We start from the raw sequence: 24,101 nt of genomic DNA, 5'->3' as shown, positions 1-24,101 counted from the left end.
AAATAGGTTTCTCAGTTCGAACATTAAATATCTTGTCTTTGCAGTCTGTTCAAATGAATATAAGTTGAAAAGGATTTGCAAATCATCAAATTCATTAAAAAAATATTGCTAAAAAAAACAAAAAACAACGTGTTAACATGCTAACGCTAGCATTCTAACAATCTTGAAAGTGGAAAATTGTAAATCGGATGAAAAATATGGGCGAAGGCAGATGAAAACTATGGCGTAATAATGACCAGAATACATATCTAAGAATATATTCTGCAGCCTCTTTGCACTCCATCTTCTTATGACAGAGTAAACACTTCTTTTTTTTTTTTGTACAACTCCTGTATTGTCTCAGTTCCTAGGACCAGGTTGACATTTAAAAGGTCACATTGCCTTTTTTTTTTCGAGCAGGTACTTTCAAACGCTTTCTGCTCAGAGAAAAATAACATTCACGGTTGTTATTTTCAAGCAAACAAACGCCATCATATGGTCTCATATTTGTCCTGCCAGCTGGAGCCCAATCCAGCGATGCCTTTATTCCAAGTGGTCAAATCCCACAGCAACAAAGCAGAGGCACATGGAAAATCTGGCATGTTTTACTGATACAACATAAAAAATAAAAAAAAAACAGAAGAAGCTTGTCTTATTTTAGGGACTAAATTGACTTAAAGAGGAAAATGGCTCATTTATAGAACTCACTGTGAATGTTAACACAAACTATCATGAACCCAAAAATGGGGCAAATAGTTTGTTTTATTTAAATAGGCTTAAACTGACTGAACACTGATTATAATTTAAGTATGAAATAGTTTATAAAATAACTAGTTTGTACAGAATCCAGGCAAGAACCTTGTGAGACTCAGACGTCAGCAAATTCCTTCAAAACACAAGAGTGCTGTAATAGAGATGATCTTTGACTAGCAAGGGCTCCTGTAATTCTGACAAAATAAGACCAAAATCAATTGTCTACTGTAGAGAACGCCTAGTGGTTAGAGTGTCCGCCCTGAGATTGGTAGGCTGTGAGTTCAAACCCCGGGCCAGTCATACCAGACTATAAAAATGGGACCCATTACCTCCCAGCATTAAGGGTTGGAATTGGGGGTTAAATCACCAAAACGATTCCCAAGTCTAACCACCAATGCTGCTCACTGCTCCCCTCACTTCCCAGGGGGTGGAACAAGGGGATAGGTCAAACGCAGAGAGTGATTTCACCACACTTAGTGCGTGTGTGTGACCATACTTGCCAACCCTCCCGAATTTTCCCGGGAGACTCCCGAATTTCAGAGCCTCTCCCGAAAATCTCCCTGGACAACCATTCTCCCGATTTCCAGCCGGACTTAAGGCACGCCCCCTCCAGGTCTGTGCGGACCTGGAGTGAGGACAGCCTGTCGTCACGTCCGCTTTTCCTTCATATAAACAGCGTGCCGGCCCAGTCACGTTATAACATCTACGGCTTTTGGAGAGTGCACAACTGCGCACACAAGGAGACGAAGCAGAAGAACGAAGAATTGACAGTCATGGCAACGACGAGTGACAGAGAATAGAACGAGGATGGACAATTCAAGCCTAAACTCACTCCTTTCCTGCAAATTAAATTTCACAGATGTTGCCCATACCTATGCTCCTTCAAAGGCTGTGCTACTGGCTGCAAAGCAATACACTTTCAAATACAACAATGAGTAAAGGAGTGTTATGTGTGTGTATATGTGTAAATAAATGAACACTGAAATTCAAGTATTTATATATATATATATATATATATATATATATACATACACACGTACATACATATACATATATATATATATATATATATATAATAAAATACATATATATATATATATATATATATATATATATATATAGCTAGAATTCACTGAAAGTCATTTATTTTATGTATATATATATATATATATATATATATATATATATATATATAAGAAATACTTGAATTTCAGTGAATTCTAGCTTATATAGAATTCCCCCCAAAAATCTCCCGAATTCGGAGGTCTCAAGGTTGGCAAGTATGTGTGTGACTATCAGTGGTACGTTAACTTTAAAGGCAGAAGTCCGGTCCGTAGCTTTCTAGAATTTTGGGCCCCCAAGACAAATTTAATTGAATACCCGAGTGTAGACTCTGTATTTTGTGTTTATTCCAAAACCCGTAACACAAATATAAACAATTCAAATGGGTTTTAATAGTTTTAAAGCAACTTTTTGCAGTTGACACCACACAATTACACGAGTGTTCTCATCAATGCATTCAGAGACATGGCTGGCATGTTAAGGGTTAGTGCAGAGAGGAGACTAACAAACTGGAATTGGTCATTGGGTGCAGCCTACTTCGCACTCCCAAACCGCAGGGTAACCTAACGTTGGAATTACTTGCAAGGCGTATGCACAGACGCTAACGAGCCACATCTAGCTGAGACCTAGTTTCAAAACACTTGTCACATGATTGACATGTTTTCATTGGTACATCTTAGCTGTAAATAAAAATAAAATAAACTGGTCCGTTATATTGCTTACATATAATATTACAGTATACAAAAAACATGACGCCCACATTAACCTTGAAAACATAGTCAAGTGTTTTGTTAGGATTTAGCCGAGAAAATGTAAATCTGCAATTAGTTGATTAAAGTGGATGATTAATGCACATCACAGATTGAGGCCAGAAGCTGCCTCGCATCATCCATGACTTGCCGTTTCTAAAGGGGAGGGAAACTGATTTGTTTTTTTTCTCTCTCTCCTTGGTCCGCGCTGATGATGCTGATGACGCTAGTCAGACGAAGGCGTGAGCGCAGCTGGTGGCGCTCTGCCTCCGCTGAGCCCTAGCCCTGCTTCTGCTTCTTGAGGTAACGAGCACGCTGGGACAGGCCCATTCCCATCACGTGTCTGCTGAGGATGTTGGCAGGGAGCAGAGTGGTACTCACCCAGCCCTGCAGAGGGGAAATTACACGGTCAGCTGGTGGCATTTACAAATAACAGATTAGTATTCATTAGGCGTGTGCAACCTACGAGAGGAACGACAGAAGCAAAAGGGTGTTTTTTTTTTTCTGTCGGGAAACCTGGCTCATTATCAGACGTTACCAACGCAGGCCCTTTGTAAACGCTTTAAAAAGTTGGTGCTTAAAATTGCACTTGCAGATCAACTGAATTAAAGGCCTACTGAAACCCACTACTACCGACCACGCAGTCTGATAGTTTATATATCAATGATGAAATCTTAACATTGCAACACATGCCAATACGGCCGGGTTAGCTTACTAAAGTGCAATTTTAAATTTCGCGCAAAATATCCTGCTGAAAACGTCTCGGTATGAGACGTCACGGATTGTAGAGGACATTTTGGGACAGCATGGTGGCCAGCTATTAAGTCATCTTTTTTCATCGCAAAATTCCACAGTATTCTGGACATCTGTGTTGGTGAATCTTTTGCAATTTGTTCAATGAACAATGGAGACAGCAAAGAAGAAAGATGTAGGTGGAAAGCGGTGTATTGCGGCCGACTTCAGCAACACAAACACAGCCGGTGTTTCATTGTTTACATTCCCGGAAGATGACAGTCAAGCTTTACCATTGGCCTGTGGAGAACTGGGACAACAGAGACTCTTACCAGGAGGACTTTGAGTTGGATGCACAGACGCGGTACCGTGAGTACGCATGCAGCTGCGGCTTCCAAACATTTGATCGCTTGCCCGTACGTGCGTGCCGCTATGTGCATGTCACGTACGTAACTTTGGGGACTTTGGGGAAATATATGTGCTGTATGAACTTTGGGGAGGTGAACGGTACTTTGGGCTGTGGGATTGAGTGTGTTGTGCAGGTGTTTGAGTTGTATTGGCGGGTTATATGGACGGGAGGGGGGAGGTGTTTGTTATGCGGGATTAATTTGTGGCATATTAAATATAAGCCTGTTTGTGTTGTGGCTAATAGAGTATATATATGTCTTGTGTTTATTTACTGTTTTAGTCATTCCCAGCTGAATATCAGGTCCCACCCGCCTCTCACAGCATCTTCTCTATCTGAATCGCTCCCACTGCCCTCTAGTCCTTCACTCTCACTTTCCTCATCCACAAATCTTTCATCCTCGCTCAAATTAATGGGGAAATCGTCGCTTTCTCGGTCCAAATCGCTCTCGCTGCTGGTGGCCATGATTATAAACAATGTGCGGATGTGAGGAGCTCCACAACCTGTGACGTCACGCTACTCGTCTGCTACTTCCGGTACAGGCAAGGCTTTTTTATCAGCGACCAAAAGTTGCGAACTTTATCGCCGATGTTCTCTACTAAATCCTTTCAGCAAAAATATGGCAATATCGCGAAATGATCAAGTATGACACATAGAATGGACCTGCTATCCCCGTTTAAATAAGAAAATCGCATTTCAGTAGGCCTTTAAGATTATTCCGAGTTGGATGCTCGCTACTATAATGGCACCGGTGTAAACAAAATAATGCATATAGGTAATAAGTGCATGCAAATGAGTGGGAAGAAAGAGCACGTCTACTAGAAGTTTGGGATGTCACCATAGTTGGTACTTTTTGTCACAGCGCTAATCAATAATCACTAAACTCAATAAAATAAAACAAAGTAAAGGATGATTTGTACGTTGAGGTAACCACGCACATAGTTGGCCAATAAAACGGAATCCACTGTTGGATGAATCCCAGGGACCCCAACAAGTCATAAAAATGAGGTCGCACAGTAAATTTTTGGGGTCCCACTTTTTTGGAGCCGTTTTGAAAACAAATGATGTATCAGAATGCCTGCGTGATCGGGTTTACACAGGAGGTTTTTACACACGTAATCGCAATGATTTAATTAATTTCATACCAAATTGAAGAGGGAAGTTTGCCAAACATGTCAAAGCACAGTATAACCTGCTATAAAGCCATGTTTTTTTAGGGCAATCCCCAATAAGACGTCATATGGATGCGCACGCACACAGACTCGTACAAAAAATACACACATAATAAAGCTTTTTTTCGCCACACAACAAAGCGTTAATTGTGACAATCATTTGTACAAAAAAACGTAGGATTTAAATTATTAGGAAATGATCAGACACAGCTTTTGCTAACAGACTGAACAACAACACATAAATGCTATTAACAACCTCTCCACGTCAGACCCTGACAACCAGTGTTCTGGAAATTACTTTTAAAAAGTAATTATAATATAGTATATAGTAATATTGAATTACTAACAGAATTACTCATTAATAAATGTAATCAATTTGTTGTTTACTTAAGACCCAAAATAGTGCAGTCTACATGCATCTCTATTGTTTGACTGCCATCTACTGGTCACACTTATCATTCCACCATGTACCAAATAAAATAGCTTCGAGGTGGGTATGCTCAACCAAAATTATTCCGTACATTAGGCGCACCGGGTTATAAGGCGCACTGTCAAGTTTTGAGGAAAAAAAAAAGGATTTCAAGTGCGCCTTATAGTCCGGAAAATACAGTACATGCCAACTCAATATTCAACTTTTAGCTAGACTTTTCAATCAGCGACTGATTAATAAAAAGTGAAACATTATCAGGGGTCCACTGGTGATGCTACTTGTAATTTATGCATTTGAAAGGCACTCCACGTACCATGATGGCATGAGGCAAGTAGCCGTTGGTTTGGGTCTGGAGGCCCACGGTGTTGAGCTCTGCGGCGACGTAGCGCTCTGGACTTGGCTTGTCCAACGTGGCCCTTCGGATCTTACTCAGTTTCGTTGCAACAAAAAATGGCAGAACACTCTGGAGAAAGATGCGGGGGATACAATTCCAGTCAGTAGTGGACACACACTCGGTGAGAATGAACGTCATACCCTTAATGATGTAGTTGAACTGTTGATTATAAACATGATGATTTTTTAAAAGATTTTTAAAAAGACGTTTGAATTTTCTCTAATTCCTACAATTGTACATGCAAGTTCAAATATAAACATACACGACAACAGTCTTCTGGAAAGTTATTTGGCCACTCTTCCTGACTGTTCATTTAATTTGGTTGTAAAATGTTCTGCTGGGTTGAGGTCAGGGCTTTGGGAAAGGCATTTCAGAAGCTTAATTTTAGCCCTTTTTCCATTACAACACCAGTTTTAATGTGTGCTCAGGGTAGGGATGGTGTTTGATAAGAAATTATCGAGTTCGAGCCTATTATCGAATCCTCTTATCAAACCGATTCCTTATCGATTCTCTTATCGAGTCCAGATAGGTTGTTGTATATGGAAAAAAACACACAATATTTGGTTTAACAAAAGCTCACTTTTATTATATAAGAAAAAAATAAAATCTAAAATAAATAAATATTGACTGCTACCCCCCTAAAAAAATAAAATAAAATAAATAAATATTGACTGTTGTTAACCAAAATTTATTAAGTGTGATTTTTCAGAAAAACAAATATATACAGTAACACAAAAACAACCTGTCTCTGTGATCACTATAGGTGTATAAATAATAATATAGTGTTAAATAAAATCAGTCCCTTGGGCACAAAACTGAAAATAATACAGCTCTCCAAAAAGTGCACTTCTGCTGCTATTTGACATAACTGTTTGTTATGATGCTTTGACATTTTTGCACTTTATTTCTTTATTGAAAAAAAATTCTATGAAGAGAAAAGTTGTTTGCAAATGTGGTTACAATGCTAAAAAATGAAAAGTTAAAGCTGAAAAAAGAAATACACTATCGAGTTAACATTATTTCTTTATAGGGGGAAAGATGTGATGTTATGAGTTAGGGATTATAACAACTACACTACCCAGCATGCAACGGGAGTGACGAGCATGCGCGGTAGCCCCGAAAGGTGTTGTTGCATGTCACCACCCGGCAGCTAAGAATGAGCACGCTGTGAAAGTAAATGTCAAGAACTCAGCCAACACGCCTCGTCTGCATTATTTATAATTAGACAACACATATACAGTGTGATTTTGTTTTGTTTACAAGGAAAGAAAAACAAAAGTTAAAAAAGGGAGATATATGTTGTATATATATGTATGCGCTGCGGTTGCTTTAAGAACGTTGCGACAGCTGCCGTAAAGGAGGTGCGTTGCTAGCCTGGTTGCTATGTTTCCGGTTGGTCGTAAAAGTGTTCGTCATGTGTTTGTACCCTGCTCAAATAGTTATTCATTGGATTATACCTTTTGTTTTGAACTTTATTACACCTTGGAGCGCTTTTTCCGGTCCATTTTTTTCCTGCTTTTCCCTATGATGTGATGTCCCACGGGGCATTTCTCGTCGGGACGGGATTCGTTCCCAGGGATTCGAATAAAAAAACAATTCTTTTTCTTTACTATAGTGGTCTCGATAACGGGTACCGGTTCTCAAAAAGGGATTATAGTCCGAGGACTCGGTTCTTTTCTTATCGAACAACCGGGAAAATAGGTTTCGAGTATCATCCCTAGTTCAGGGTCGTGTTTTAAGAGCCAATTGTGTCCAAGTTGTTAGCATTGCTTTATAGTTAAAAATGATTGTATTAACAACAAATCAAAATGAAGGAAGTACAATTCCAACTGATAATTTTGGTTAGCTATTAAACTCTACGGCCCTGTTAACACCACATGGTATTTTTTTGCCCTCAAGTGACACAGATCTGCTTTTTTTTGCCAGTCCAAACACTCCAAAGTGCTTCAAATCTGATTTTTTTTTGCATCAGATTCAGGCCCCATCAGGAGGTAGTTCAAATCAATTGGAATCTGGTCTTTTCAAATGTGACTTCATTCTAAAACTTTTTTGTCATCTTTAGGCGAGCTACGTCACTCGTGTGCGCCGGGAAAGACGCAGTTGCCAGCACAAATGGTTATTTCATCACAACACCCGGTTTCGGTGAGCAAAGTCTATTTAGGACGACCAAAGTATTAGCATGTTAGCATTTTAACTAATTTTATAGCTATAAAACTCAGTCATTGTTACATAGTGCTTTTCTACAGACATTTAAACAAATGTAATAGCTATAAAACTAAAATTCATGGATATTGTTATTAGCGCTGTCTTGCATGAATGATAAGTATTAGAATATTAACATTTAAACTCATTTAATAGTTATAAAACTAAACTGTTACTTATTGTTATCATGCTTACATGGTAAGTGTTAACATGGTAACCAATTTTGTAACTATAAAACAAAGTCATGGATATTATTACTTGACGCATTCTAACATACACTTTTTAGCATTTAAACTAATTTTCTAGCTATAAAACAAAGTCAGGGATATTATTGTTAGAGCTATCTTGCATCAATTATAATTATTAGCACGTTAGCATTTAAACTAATTTTATAGCTATAAAACTAAAAGTCAAAAATATTGTTACTTAGTGTTATAATGCTTACATGATAAGTGTTAACATGCTAGCCAATTTTGTAGCTATAAAATTAAAAGTCATTTATTGTTACTAGGAGCTATACACTTTTTTTAAACAAATTTTATAGCTATAAAACTAAAATTAATGGATATTGTTATTAGCGCTAAGTATTTGCATTTTAACTACCGTATTTTTCGGAGTATAAGTCGCACCGGAGTATAAGTCGCACCTGCCGAAAATGCATAATAAAGAAGGAAAAAATATATATATGTCGCACTGGAGCCCGGCCAAACTATGAAAAAAACTGCGACTTATAGTCCGAAAAATACGGTAATTGTATAGCTATTAAACTAAAAATGATGGGTATTGTTAGTGTTATCATGCTTACATGCTAAGTGTTAATTTGGTAGCTATAAAACTAAAAGTCATACACTTTATAGCATTTGAACACATTTTTAGCTATAAAACTAAAAGTCATGGAGATTGTGACTTAAATCTGTTTTGTATACATACTAAGTGTTAGCATGTTAGCTAATTTTGTGCCGATAAAACTAAAAGTCATGGATCGTGTTAGTAGTATTTAAGTCAATTTTAAAGCTATAAAACTAAAAATAATAAATATTGTTACAGTTCTTTCGACTTTTGGTGGAAAAGTACTTGGTTTCCAAATGTACTTACTAAATCCAAGTATTGAAAATGGACGAGAGATTTGTTTAGTATAATTAATACATGGCTAGAAGGAATTTCTCTGAATTGTAAATAATGTATTTCAAATTCAACATCCTGTGTGATGGAGCAGATTCCATTGAAATTTGTCAAATGAAGTAAAATTCCAAATTTGCACAACTTGTGAAGAGGGTGAAACAACTTCTGACTGTATTGTTTAGTTTTTATTAACACATTTCTAATCTTATGTCCTGCAATGGGCTTCTTATAGAGCAGGTGTGTCTACCTGGATGATGATCCCCTTGCTCTTGTATTCAGCTTGCAGTCCTCGGGAGAAGAAGTCCACAAATGCCTAAATCAAATCAAATCAAATCAACTTTATTTATAAAGAATACATAAGGAAAAAAAACATGACAGAACATAATTCAGCATATTTTTTCAGTATATTCTTACAATTGTTATAGAATGACAAGTAGGGGTGCACAAAAAAATTGATTCACATCCGAATGATGATTCTTTTTCACCCAGATTTTAAATCGATTTCCAAAAAAAAAATATATTTTGTTACCAAGATTTTTAGGCCATCCCAATGCAAACAGAAGGCACTTTTTTCTTACAATTTGTGTTTTACCTGCTGCATGGCTTATCTGTGTACTTTTATCCATGGTTTTGTTTTTAGTAGTTACTAATCATTGTATTTTTCTTAAAGCACAGACCAGGAGGGGAAACAATAAATCATGAAGCATTTAATATAATGTCAATAAAACTTGTTATTGTATTCTAACCTAATCCTTGATTATGGCAGACTATATGTAAAATGGAAAATTGTAAATTGTTCTTTGAGTGCAATCAGAAAAGCCCAATGCGTTTAATACCTTTTAATTTATAACCATCTAAAATTGTTATTTGAGTGCAGTAGGAAATATATGTTTAATGTATTGTAAGATTTTCTGTTGAAATAAAGCCAACGTTTTTTGTAGTTCACTTTATATTGAGAAGTATCAAAGAATCGATATACATTTTGGTACCGGTACCAAATTGATATCGGGACAACCCTAATGCATACTTGCCAACCTTGAGACCTCCGATTTCGGGAGATGGTGGGGGGGTCCCGGGGGGGCGTGGTTGGGGGCGTGGTTAAGAGGGGAGGAGTATATTTACAGCTAGAATTCACCAAGTCAAGTATTTCATATATATATATACACACACACAGGTAAAAGCCAGTAAATTAGAATATTTTGAAAAACTTGATTTATTTCAGTAATTGCATTCAAAAGGTGTAACTTGTACATTCTATTTATTCATTGCACACAGACTGATGCATTCAAATGTTTATTTCATTTAATTTTGATGATTTGAAGTGGCAACAAATGAAAATCCAAAATTCCGTGTGTCACAAAATTAGAATATTACTTAAGGCTAATACAAAAAAGGGATTTTTAGAAATGTTGGCCAACTGAAAAGTATGAAAATGAAAATATATGAGCATGTACAATACTCAATACTTGGTTGGAGCTCCTTTTGCCTCAATTACTGCGTTAATGCGGCGTGGCATGGAGTCGATGAGTTTCTGGCACTGCTCAGGTGTTATGAGAGCCCAGGTTGCTCTGATAGTGGCCTTCAACTCTTCTGCGTTTTTGGGTCTGGCATTCTGCATCTTCCTTTTCACAATACCCCACAGATTTTCTATGGGGCTAAGGTCAGGGGAGTTGGCGGGCCAATTTAGAACAGAAATACCATGGTCCGTAAACCAGGCACGGGTAGATTTTGCGCTGTGTGCAGGCGCCAAGTCCTGTTGGAACTTGAAATCTCCATCTCCATAGAGCAGGTCAGCAGCAGGAAGCATGAAGTGCTCTAAAACTTGCTGGTAGACGGCTGCGTTGACCCTGGATCTCAGGAAACAGAGTGGACCGACACCAGCAGATGACATGGCACCCCAAACCATCACCCAACCATGCAAATTTTGCATTTCCTTTGGAAATCGAGGTCCCAGAGTCTGGAGGAAGACAGGAGAGGCACAGGATCCACGTTGCCTGAAGTCTAGTGTAAAGTTTCCACCATCAGTGATGGTTTGGGGTGCCATGTCATCTGCTGGTGTCGGTCCACTCTGTTTCCTGAGATCCAGGGTCAACGCAGCCGTCTACCAGCAAGTTTTAGAGCACTTCATGCTTCCTGCTGCTGACCTGCTCTATGGAGATGGAGATTTCAAGTTCCAACAGGACTTGGCGCCTGCACACAGCGCAAAATCTACCCGTGCCTGGTTTACGGACCATGGTATTTCTGTTCTAAATTGGCCCGCCAACTCCCCTGACCTTAGCCCCATAGAAAATCTGTGGGGTATTGTGAAAAGGAAGATGCAGAATGCCAGACCCAAAAACGCAGAAGAGTAAAAGGCCACTATCAGAGCAACCTGGGCTCTCATAACACCTGAGCAGTGCCAGAAACTCATCGACTCCATGCCACGCCGCATTAACGCAGTAATGGAGGCAAAAGGAGCTCCAACCAAGTATTGTACAAGCTCATATTTTTCATTTTCATACTTTTCAGTTGGCCAACATTTCTAAAAATCCCTTTTTTGTATTAGCCTTAAGTAATATTCTAATTTTGTGACACACGGAATTTTGGATTTTCATTTGTTGCCACTTCAAATCATCAAAATTAAATGAAATAAACATTTGAATGCATCAGTCTGTGTGCAATGAATAAATATAATGTACAAGTTACACCTTTTGAATGCAATTACTGAAATAAATCAAGTTTTTCAAAATATTCTAATTTACTGGCTTTTACCTGTATGTATATAAATATATATATATATATATATAAGAAATACTCGACTTTCAGTGAATTCTAGCTATATATATGTATATATATATATATATATATATATATTTATTTTATTATATATATATATATATAAATAAGAAAAATATTTGAATTTCAGTGTTCATTTATTTACGCATATACACACACACAACACTCATCTACTCATTGTTGAGTTAAGGGTTGAATTGTCCATCCTTGTTCTATTCTCTGTCACTATTTTTCTAACCATGCTGAACACCCTCTCTGATGATGCATTCTGCTTCGTCTCCTTGTTGTGTGCGCAGTTGTGCACTGCACTTTCTAAAAGCCCGAGATGTTATTGTCACATATGCATGTACAGTAGATGGCAGTATTGTCCTGTTTAAGAGTGTCACAACATTGCTGTTTACGGCAGACGAACTGCTTTACGGACGTGAAAACAGGCTGTCGACACATCACTCATCCGCATGATTTTCGGGAGAAAATTTGTCCCGGGAGGTTTTCGGGAGAGGCGCTGAATTTCGGGAGTCTCCTGGAAAATCCGGGAGGGTTGGCAAGTATGCCCTAATGTGAGAGTCCAGTCCATTGTGAAGCCATCCATCCATCCATCCATCTTCTTCCGCTTATCCGAGGTCGGGTCGCGGGGGCAGCAGCCTAAGCAGGGAAGCCCAGACTTCCCTCTCCCCAGCCACTTCGTCCAGCTCCTCCCGGGGGATCCGGAGGCGTTCCCAGGCCAGCCGGGAGACATAGTCTTCCCAACGCGTCCTGGGTCTTCCTCGTGGCCTCCTACTGGTCGGACATGCCCTAAACACCTCCTTAGGGAGGCGCTCGGGTGGCATCCTGACCAGATGCCCGAACCACCTCATCTGGCTCCTCTCGATGTGGAGGAACAGAACATTGTGAAGCCAACAGAGTCTTATTCCATGTAGACAAGGTTCTTGCTGAATTTATTCCACATACTGTGTTGGTATGCATAGAATAACTACATTACATAGAGACGGTAGTACTTTGCAGAGATAGTATTGCGTTCTTAATATGGGTTATACTTTTATAGCGCTTTCTACCTTCAAGGTACTCAAAGCGCATTGACACTATTTCCACATTCACCCACACATTCACACACTGATGGCGGGAGCTGCCATGCAAGGCGCTAACCAGCAGCCATCAGGAGCAAGGGGTGAAGTGTCTTGCCCAAGGACACAACGGACGTGACTAGGATGGTAGAAGGTGGGGATTGAACCCCAGTAACCAGCAACCCTCAGATTGTTGGCACGGCCACTCTACCAACTTCGCCACGCCGTCCCCAATAATAAAGTGTTCCTGTGTTGCCGAAAGCTGATGTTCCTGCCTTATTGAAAGAAGCAATAAACATAACACACACTAATCGTCTCGCACAAAAGTGCGTTATTTCACCGCAAGGACTTGTCGGTGACGTCACTGCTGATGTCTGGTGGAGCCAAACCTGCTCTGCATGCAGCTGGTGAGTGAGAACAATACACTTGGTGGAATTTAGGGTTAAGACTGCATCCATCAACATCATGCATCAATGCAGCAAATTTTGATATCGGTGGTCACTATACAGAGTAGAAAAAAACAACTATTCCAGGATGCAATATAAATGTTCGCGTGAAACAGGTAGCCGCTATAGACAAGGTTTATAATAAGCATGTCGATAACACATTTTGCTGGACGAAATATTGTACGACAAACTGTTGCCGATAAACAGAATTATTGTCAGCATTATTTTAAGACTAATTTAAGTACGAATAGTAATATGTAATCATAATTGTATAATAATAAAAATGCAAATAACCCTTTGAAACTCAAATGTATTTCTCATAGGAATATTTTACCATTGTAATTGGAAGGTTATCTGAAATAAATAAAATTAAATCGAATATCTCTGTCAGCACGGTGGAAAAAGAGGTTAGTGCATGTGCCTCACAATACGAAGGTCCTGAGTAGTCCTGAGTTCAATCCCGAGCTCGGGATCTTTCTGTGTGGAGTTTGCATGTTCTCCCCATGACTGCGGCTTCCTCCCACCGCCAAAAAAACATGCACCTGGGGATAGGTTGATTGGCAACACTAAATTGGCCCTAGTGTGTGAATGTGAGTGTGAATGTTGTTTGTCTATCTGTGTTGGACCTGTGATGAGGTGGCGACTTGTCCAGGGTATACCCCGCCTTCCGCTCGATTGTAGCTGAGATAGGCTCCAGCACCCCCCGCGACCCCAAAAGGGACAAGCGGTAGAAAATGGAGGGATGGATGCATCTCTGTCAGCAAAAATCACACTTAACGGGGAACTACACTTTTTTGGAATGTTGCCTATTATTCACAATCCCTATGTAAGACAAGAACACATAGGTCTTTCTTTTTTTATGTATTTTAATTCGTAATAGACGGAAACTACGAGGTGGCTAACAATGCAACTAATGGGAGTACTCTATTGCACCCATAAAGCCTTCTAAAAACATTGAAAACCGCCAATAGCACTCTATTTACATCTCGTGACCTGAATATTAACTAAGTATTAGCAATATTGTTGTTAGAAGCACTAATGTTAAGGAACTACTTTTAATAGCGCCATGATCACAACTCAACTAACATGCAGCTACAGAATTGACATGACATTGACATTGGGGCGGTATAGCTCGGTTGGTAGAGCGGCCGTGCCAGCAACTTGAGGGTTGCAGGTTCGATCCCCGCTTCCGCCATCCTAGTCACTGCCGTTGTGTCCTTGGGCAAGACACTATACCCACCTGCTCCCAGTGCCCCCACACTGGTTTAAATGTAACTTAGATATTGGGTTTCACTATGTAAAGCGCTTTGAGTCACTTGAGAAAAAGCGCTATATAAAATGTAATTCACTTCACTTCACTTCACTCACATACATAGCTAGGACTTGTAATCTCGCTAGAAAGATGTCCAGGCATCGAGTACTTGTCTCTGGCTCCCTGCCTGCGAGAGGCAATGATGAGAGATATAGCAGATTAGTCTCGCTTAACAAGTGGCTGGCTAATTTTTGTAGACAAAAGGGACTAACGTTTATTGATAATTGGTCCTCTTTCTGGGGAAAACCGGGCCTGTTGATGAGAGACGGCCTTCACCTTAACCAGGAAGGTGCCGTCATCCTCTCTCGGAACATAGATTTTTGTTTGAGTCACACTTGACAAACTACACTAGAGGAGTCAGTTAAGCTAGAACTAGCCAGCGCCATGCTGGAAAATTATTGCACACATAGCATTTCTCCTAGAATAATACACAACTCACACAATGTTTTTTCTGCAGTGACTGTGCCAGAGGTGGACATGGGATCTGAACCGAGGATGTCGTTGTGGCTTGTGCAGCCCTTTGAGACACTCATGATTTAGGACTATATAAGTAAACATTGATTGATTGACATACTGCTGCTACATCGCCTCTGAGTTGGTGAAAGTTAATTCTAAATGATAAATCATGCCTCTCATTTGTATAGTAGAAGGTTGTGGCCATGCAACTTAGACACGGAGATGGCGAGAAGGATACGAAAATCAGCTTGTATACATCACCTGTTTTTTTTTTACCAGCCAGGATAAACATCCCGTCAGCATCCCAGAGAGAGCAGACATTGTACAGTAAGTGATTGTGTTATTATGTTGGTAGTTTGTCATTCTTGTTTCGTAATTAGCAATACTGCGACTTGCTGGAGCTGCTTGTCACTCAGTTTTTCAAACCTGTAGCTCATCCTCCTTATGTTCCTGGCTCAAAAATATAAGGTAGGTTTTTGGCTCTCATGTAATGTGTAATGATTAGTAGTATTGTTGTTGATGAAGGGAAAAGCAAACGTTGTGATAATACTTAAAATGAGCAAAATTTGTAAATATTACATGTTATGAGTGTGCCTGTTACTACAGCACATACATACTTACAGCATGTTTATAAAACATTGTTGGAAGTTTTTGGATGCTTTTTAAAGCGATTTGTAGGCAGAAAAGAAAGGCTCCCCATAGCTCTATTTTTATCTGACTTTTGCTAACGTTTATTTAGCGTGCATAAAAAATAAAAAATAAAAAGTGCAGTTTTTCTTTAAATATCGAACATCTTGAAGTGCCATTTTTCCCCGGAAGGAAAACTGGGAAGGGGGCTTGTTTTTTTTGCCTGTGTCAGCCACCGTAGATTTGGCAAACTTTCTACTTTCATACTCGTTTGCCTGTGTTGACAGGCTAATCTTGCTTATTCGGTTTGAGGCCAAAATATTCCCAAAACAGGCCGTCAATTTTTTTTCCTCTTAATTTGTGTTTACCTCGCGGTACTTCTCACCTGCGACATGTAACACTCTAAAACTGCCCTTGTGTGCTGCAAAAGCTAGCAGTCCTACTTCCACTCACAGAGACAAAGATTTTGGACAACTGACAAGAAGGTTCACTTCGTTCACTTAATTCTGCTATTGAATGAACACACTCAGGTGCTAAGAGCACCTGAGTGCAAACAAGGTTGGCAATGTATTGAGTTATTGAGTTCATCTTCATTTATCGCTCGTTTAATTGATTCATTATCGGCCCAGGCCTAGTTTTGTGGCAGCTGTCGGCGAGTGGTCATCATAAACTGATGGCTGCAAACACAGGTCTGACCGTCAATTAGGGCTGCACAATAAAAAAAAAATAAAAAAACCTAATTGCAATTTTTATCTTTCCTAGACCGCGTGCAGCAGGGATAGCAAGCGATAGAAAATGTATGTGTGGAATGGATTTATCTCCAAAATTGCGATTGGTTTGAATTTTTTATATTTTATACATATAAATGCAAAAAACAATGAAAATAACAAGTGAAGGAAGGCATGTTACTTTTAGACTGTCAATCAACATATTCTTCTCTTGAGGCGCCACACTTTAGAACAATATGCAATAATTTACTTTAAAAAATGTTACTTTATGCAGACCGACTCAGAGCTTTTGTCTACATCATGCTGTTAAACTCAATAACTGATAAAAACTATACAATGTTTGCATTCATAATCCATAATAATAGGGCAAGTAACGATTTAAAAAAATATTAACTTTTATTTCTCATTATTTGTTTACCATTGTTCTGTAATTGGAAGATAAATAAATGTGTTATCCTTAATAAATAAATAAACAAAACATTGAAATGCACTTATTGCTGTAAGCAAACATTTTACTTATATTAATATTGAACATCTTAAAATAACTGATAAAAACTATACAATAACTTTATGTACCGGTATTCATAATCCATAATAATAGGGCAAGTAACTAGCCATCCATCCATTCCCTACCGCTTGTCTCTTTTGGGGTCGCGGGGGGTGCTGGAGCCTATCTCAGCTACAATCGGGCGGAAGGCGGGGTACACCCTGGACAAGTCGCCACCTCATCACAGGGCCAACACAGATAGACAAACAACATTCACACTCACATTCACACACTAGGGCCAATTTAGTGTTGCCAATTTAATATTAACATGTATTTCTCATTGTTGTTTACCATTGTAAAATAATTTACCTTTGTTATCCTAAATAAATAAAACAAAACAATTAAATTGAGTCATTTCTGTAAGCAAAAATGCAACTTGAATATTGAACATCTTAAAAATGCATTTTTTTTCCCAGTTAGAAAAACTTGGTCAGGTGTTGTTTTTTTGTTTTGTTGCCATCACGTTATCACCGCATTCTCGCTTGTTCGACCGTCCGTGTTGCTAGGCTCATATTTCCCCATCTCATTTGAAGCTGAAATATTACCACAACAAGACATTTGGCTTTGTAATCATATTTTTTCCTCTTAATTTTTGTTACTTCGTGGAATTTCTCACTAGCGAGTTGCAGGGCTCTCAGTTCGAGCTTCCTTTGTGTGTAAAGCTGGCTGTCTCGCTCCCCGCCAACCAAGGCAAAGATTGGGCCGACTGCAAAGACGGCTCACTGCGTTCAGTTAATTCTACTGTAAATAAACCCGCTGAGGTGCTCAGACAATGCACGGAGTGAGATCCCTTTCTCCCTGTTCGAAGTGAGAGACAAAGAAACGCTAAGCTCAACAGTTCTAATTGGAGATCATGTCACTCAAATGCAGGTGTGGTGCAGTTACTTTAATGTACTAATCAAAACCTCAATGTCGATTCATTTTGCAGCCTTACTGTCAATTGAACAAAAAACGTTTGTGTGTATGCAGGGTCAACAGCTGTGAACTCCAACCAAGATTCATTGGAATTGACCCAGGTTGTGTATTTGATAGCATTGATTTTGCATGTGGCAAATTGTTAAGCCGCCCTTTTATTTGGGAAATATTTATGTCCCTACAGACATAACCTCTTTGACGACGATGCAGTGGTCTGACATGTCCTCATCAATCACAATGTGGTATTATGATACATGTATGATCAACATTTGGATTTGAAGGCAATCTTTTCACCTTTGATGCAGAATAGACGGTAAGCAGAGGAACAGGATACATTCCACTGGCAGAAGAGATGTTGAGGATGGCGCCCTTCCTCCTAAAAATCACACAACAGGCAACTCAACGTCAGCTCATGTTGTTTCATCTTTAACCACCTAAAACAAACAATACATGAAGCCTACACAGGGTGAGGGACTTTCAGACAAAAGGGAGTCAAAACTCACCTTTCAGCCATTTGAGGCAGAACAAGGCGTGTCATCTGGGAACAAACAAACACATTAAAATGAGTAGGCTCTGGACATATTTGTGTCCATTTGCAATTGTGTGGGCTGTGTGCGGTGAGAAAGAGAAAAAACTATAGCTGACAGCAGTTTGAAGATTCACTGAATGACATACAGTACATTTGGAGAGAACATATTGAGAGTGGGCAGATTGTTGCTCAGGGAACAACCAAACATGGAGTAGAGGAACAGGAAGTGACTTGGTGCTTTGAGTGTTTGTTTGTGTTTACTATTAAGTCTGATTTACTTAATGCACACACCATCAGTTATTACAAAATAATAATCTTTTCACATATTAGCCACATCGAACACAGGAGAGGGAAGCAGAGAAGGATCTAGGGCCTTGGATTTTACAAACGATAAATCCAATCCAAACAGAAAGAACTGATTTATGAAATGAATTTTATTATCGCAGGCTGATAATTATCAACCGATAATGGCAAGTATCACAACAATCGTTCCGGGAATAAATAAATCAAGTGATAAAATGAGACAATAATAATAAAGACTGTTTGTGTTTATCGTTTGTCTCTTTGTTGTGGTTTATGCTGCTGCCTGGCTCCTTCTACCCTATGGTATGGTTGTAAATTGGTGATGTCATCATGCTGCGTGTGAGGCCTGTTATGTACAAAGAAAAGTATCATGGCGCAGCAGTCACCAGTGTGGGCTTTCTTTTACATGTCAGAAGACATTTATCTCGTAGTTAACAAAGCGTGTTCTGCGGAGACGAGCATCAACACATTTAGTCTAATAGGTCACCTTATAAATTCACTAACGTGAAGATTTATGGAAGCAGTACGAAGGTGCATGTGCTGCCAAGCCGAGACCTAATGCTAATAGCGGCGACTGCAGCAAAATTAAAGCCAAAGAACAGATGTGGAAGTGTTTGATAAGAGGCAGCTGTTTGAAAGAAAATATAGTGGGATAAAGGAATTGGACAACAAAATTAGTAATTATTTATGTATAACTTCATGGTTCATCAGGAGGCGCAAGAAAATTGTCAGTTGATTTTTATGATTTCTAAGTGGAAAAAAATGCACTTTATCATTGTAAACCTGAATTCTTTATGTTTTCAACAATTGAATGTTACCTTTCCAAAGGGCATGCACCGATCACACTATTATTTTAATACTGTCAGAGAAAACTATAATTTCATTTTTGTCAATCAACAAGAGATATAACTTCACTTATTTCGGTGTTGTTGCTAACGACAATGCAGAATCTTATTGGCCTCATTTATATACTGTATCTTGTGTTGAACAGATTTCTAATTGCATGAAACCATATTCACAATGTTTTGAGTTGCTTGTCTGTCAATTAAATAATTGAAAAGTTGACATCAACAAATTCCAACATTTGTTTGCTCTACACAATGATTCTAATTGTTTGCATGGGTCAGAATTATAGTTTGAAGTGTATTTGTGCTGTATTTATAGTTGAATTAAAAAAAAAAAAAAAAAAACATTTGAAATTATCATAGATATATATATATATTTTTTTTTTGTTACATTGTATACAATTTGGGCAAAAGTGTGATCTGATATATATATATATATATATATATATATATATATATATATATATATATATATAGGTTATTGTTATATATATATAGGTTATTGTTATCGATTGTAAAGGTCTGTAAATGATCAGTATCTGTTCAAATTTCTATTATCGTGTATCATTATTTTAGGGTTAGGGAATAATACAAAAAATTGAGCATGACTGCCATTGGTTATTGCTAATAAAAGTAAGTGGCTAGATTTACAACAGTTTTAAAGGATCTACGATCTATTTTCGATCATTAGTCAGTTGCCCTTTTTTAGTTAACGACTTCTAAGATTTCCAGAAAACTTAAAGGTCGGAAGAATGTAGAAAATGTTGGTGTTGTGCTGGTTTAAAGTTTGTTACGGCATTTATTTTCATTTTTGCCATAAGAGATGGATGGATAGATGGATAGATGGATAGATGGATAGATAGATAGATAGATAGATAGATAGATAGATAGATAGATAGATAGATAGATAGATAGATAGTACTTTATTGATTCCTTCAGGAGAGTTCCCATTAATAAAACATGCCAAATTAAAATTTCAAAATAAAGGCACAATACACATTGTTGACATCTCATAGTGTCAGTAAGTAGGCTGTGACAAAAAAAATTCTGACACATTAAATATTTGTGTTAATAGTTAAGCATTGAGTTAGTTCCATTTGTTTCACTTTACTCACCTGACACACTGACGTTATGTTGACATTCACCATAGTGTCAATGAACTAAAACAAGGACAAACGCATGTCATTAAATGTAAATACATGTACATTCTTGTCACCACACAATTTTACATTGGAAACAGAACGTTATTATTCTGTATTAAGGGTGTAATGGTATGATAAATACCGCGTCTATGAATGTTATCATTCATCCAGGTCATTGTAATCTCAGGGCATTCAATCGATCGGAACTGGACGGTTTGGTTTGTCTTAGAAGACATTTCGTCGCTCATCCAAATAGGCTTCATAAGTGCATGCTCATTGACTTACATTGGTCAGATCTCGTCCCAGACTGAAATTGCTCAAATCTAGTCTAGAAAATATTTATACTCCAAAACAAGGAGGGTTTATGTATTAAGAAAAACAACTGTTTTGATGCAAATGAGCAATCTTACTGTCAAAGCCAACGACAGTGGAAGTGTAATTTCCCCTCATTAGCATTGATGTATTGTGTGGCAGAACGATCGCTGCGGATCGACTATCACCAGTCTGAAATAGTCGGAATCCCCAACGTGGGCATTCCATTCTGTTGTAAACAAATGGCACAAACGGTATTCTGGTCACCTTCTGTGACCAGAATGTGTCTAACTCCTGTTATTTGTTGGAGGCTAAACTGCAGGGTCTTTAAGGAATGGTTGAAAGGACAGTGTTGTATGTGGGAGTTAGGGTGGTGTCACAGACCACCTCCTCTGTTCAGGGATAGTTTTTCAACCTTGACATAGATGGCTTCCCTCACTCCTCTTTCGTACCATCCGTCCTCCCTATCCAGAATATGTAAAAAATGTTTTCCTCAAAGGAGTGCCGGCTCGTTTCTCCCTGAGGTGCAGGTAGGTGCAGGTGGTCTAAAGAGTTTTCCTGTCTATGCTGTGCCATGTGTCGGCTTAGTGGCTGTTTTGTTTCCCCAATATATGCATCAGTGGCAGTGCATTCATCATTACACTGGATAGCATACACCAGATTGTTTTTTATGGATGTGGGTGGTCTGATCTTTAGAATGCACTAGTCTCGGTCTCAGGGTGTTGCCTGGTTTGAAGTGCACTGGGATGTTGTGTTGGTTAAAAATTCTTCTGAGTTTCTCAGATAGACCTGATACATATTTTTGCATCGGTCACATTATTCCTCCTCATCCACTCTCTTGTTGTTATTTCTGAAACTGGATGCACTTTTCACAAATGACCAGCTGGGGTAACCACAGAATTTGAGGGCTTCCCTCAAATGCCTATGCTCTTTCTCTTTGGCCTGTGGGCATGTAGGAACATTATCAGCTCTGTGTTGTAGGGTTCTGAAAACGCCCAGATTGTGTTCCTGTGGTTGATGTTAGTCAAAAAATAGGTATTGATCGGTGTGTGTGGGTTTTCAGTAAACCCCGACATGGAGGCCCCGGTTTTCTCCAATGTGGACATCACATTTTAAAAAAGGCAACTTCAAGGTTCAAGGTTCAACTTTATTGTCCCCGCAGGGAAATTTGTCTTGGGCACAGTGCATCATTGCTTTCTTAACATACCCAAAAACAACAGAACAAAAACACAAGCACAGACACAACCACAACTATACAACTAACATTTAAACATCAGAACATGGAGCTTGATAGACATAGGTGGCACTTTGATGTAGGCATAAAATCTACAGTATGGAGATAAAGATAAAGTACCAATGTGCATTGCACTAGAGCTCATGGATAAACTTACTGTCTTTGACATCTTCACGTGTGAACTTGATGTTTTTGTCCCATGAGTTAATGTGCTTGGTGAAAGCTTGCACTTCTTGGTTTCTGATTTTCACCCATGTGTCATCCACATATCTGTACCAATGACTTGGTGCTAGGGCTGGGCGATATGGACGAAAAAGTATATCTCGATATATTTTTCGGTGAAAGTATACATTTTCGAGCGATATTCAGTGAAATTGAAGTGAATGACTATTGTACTGTAAACAGTCAGTGGCACTTTTATTAACCCAGTTAGTCAAGATGGGTATTAACAGCACAGAAAATAAACTGTGTAAGTAGTACAGAATTACATAACATAAATAAAATTGAAAATTATTATTTCTACGTAAAATAAGTAACATAGCTGTGCAAATAATACAAAAAGTATCAAACTCATAAAAAAATACATTTACAGGCAGGCACTTTGTGATTTCCCTTCCTGGTTTGATGACCCGCCCTAACTTGCCTCTGATTGGCCTGTCTCTAACCAATCGTGACTCATCATAGTCAACAAACTACCAATCATGGATGTTCTTATAGTGCGAGCACGTCTTGGAAGGAGGAAGGTGAGGGGATTAGTAGCCCATGGAGGGAGAGCGGGGGAGAACAAGAAACAACAAATAAGCGCCGTTTGGTCATTTGGTCAATGTGAAATAAATTATATCGATATTACAATATTTTCTTAATTCATATCTTGTTTAAATAAATATCAATATATCTTACAAACTCGATATATCCCTGAAAAAAGCTCAGAGCTTTCTTTTCCATGTCCTCCATGTAAAGGTTTGCTACTATTAGGGATAGAAGTGATCTTATGGCACAACCATGTTTTTGTTGGTAAAACGTTCCCATGAATTGAAAGTATGTAGTGTTAAGGCAAATTTGTTCTGGGTTTAGTGTGGCTCTATCCTGTTAGGTCTGATTACCTAGTAGATGTTGCCTCACGCCAGTGTTTGTTTGCGGTATTTCGGTATCAAAATCATCACAAGAATACTGTGACGTGTGACAGTATAACTTGGTCAGTGTAGTTTTGTGCTGGCACCTTTAAATTTACCTGTCTGGAAGTAAACTACATCCCCCAAAATTCCCGGTGTGGCGCAAGTGTGCTAGGTCCGTGTGAGATGTCGTAAAGGAAAGAGAAAGGATTGTTTTTTCTGACTTCTCCTGAGGTTTTAATAAAAATCTATCTATAACTTTTTAAGTTATGTTGCTAACAGACAGACAAAAACAAACCCTGGCGAAAACACAACTTCTTTGGTCTGCATACTGCAAGGCAAAGTCGCTGCCTTTGTCTGGAGTGTTAACCCACATTTTTTTAATAACATTTAATCAAATTGTGGTTTTAATTGATTTGTTATCCATGTTTTAAGTATCGAATACCCCAGGCGGCAGCGCGGACAAAAAAAAAGTTTGGTGACACTGCACAGAACACAAGTAATATGAGAAGCTACTTAATAAACTACCACCAGCAAAATATATTTAATGCAAAGGAGGCCAAGCAATAATTTGTGAGGTATTTACATTATTAAATGTTAAATTGTCAGTTAACTTAACTGAGAATTGGCATTTTCCAAAGTGATAAAATATGTCGACTACAGAGGACACTGTTTCTCTGAAGTTAAAAGTTCAAAGACACTAACGTGAACATAATTGTTTCACATTTGTTACACTGGATGTTTATATTGCTA

At 38.6% G+C, this 24,101-nt stretch overlaps 1 protein-coding gene across 1 annotated transcript in view; it reads right to left on the bottom strand.

The window, feature by feature from the left end:
* Positions 1 to 2,119: 2,119 nt before the first annotated feature.
* Positions 2,120 to 24,101, bottom strand: part of hsd17b12b (hydroxysteroid (17-beta) dehydrogenase 12b) — a 47,590-nt gene continuing 25,608 nt past the window's right edge. Inside the window, exons 6-11 of the mRNA XM_061974814.2 lie at positions 20,664 to 20,708; positions 18,375 to 18,409; positions 18,166 to 18,247; positions 9,249 to 9,314; positions 5,597 to 5,746; positions 2,120 to 2,930 (exon numbers count right to left, since the gene is read on the bottom strand). Coding sequence (XP_061830798.1) covers positions 2,823 to 2,930; positions 5,597 to 5,746; positions 9,249 to 9,314; positions 18,166 to 18,247; positions 18,375 to 18,409; positions 20,664 to 20,708 — 486 coding nt within the window. The 3' untranslated portion in view covers positions 2,120 to 2,822. The remainder of the gene's footprint in view (positions 2,931 to 5,596; positions 5,747 to 9,248; positions 9,315 to 18,165; positions 18,248 to 18,374; positions 18,410 to 20,663; positions 20,709 to 24,101) is intronic.

Source organism: Nerophis lumbriciformis, linkage group LG15, assembly GCF_033978685.3.
Source record: "Nerophis lumbriciformis linkage group LG15, RoL_Nlum_v2.1, whole genome shotgun sequence".
Taxonomy (NCBI): Eukaryota; Metazoa; Chordata; class Actinopteri; order Syngnathiformes; family Syngnathidae; genus Nerophis; species Nerophis lumbriciformis.
The sequence above is the reverse complement of the archived record's forward strand: the minus strand, read 5'-3'. Positions and strand labels throughout refer to the sequence as shown.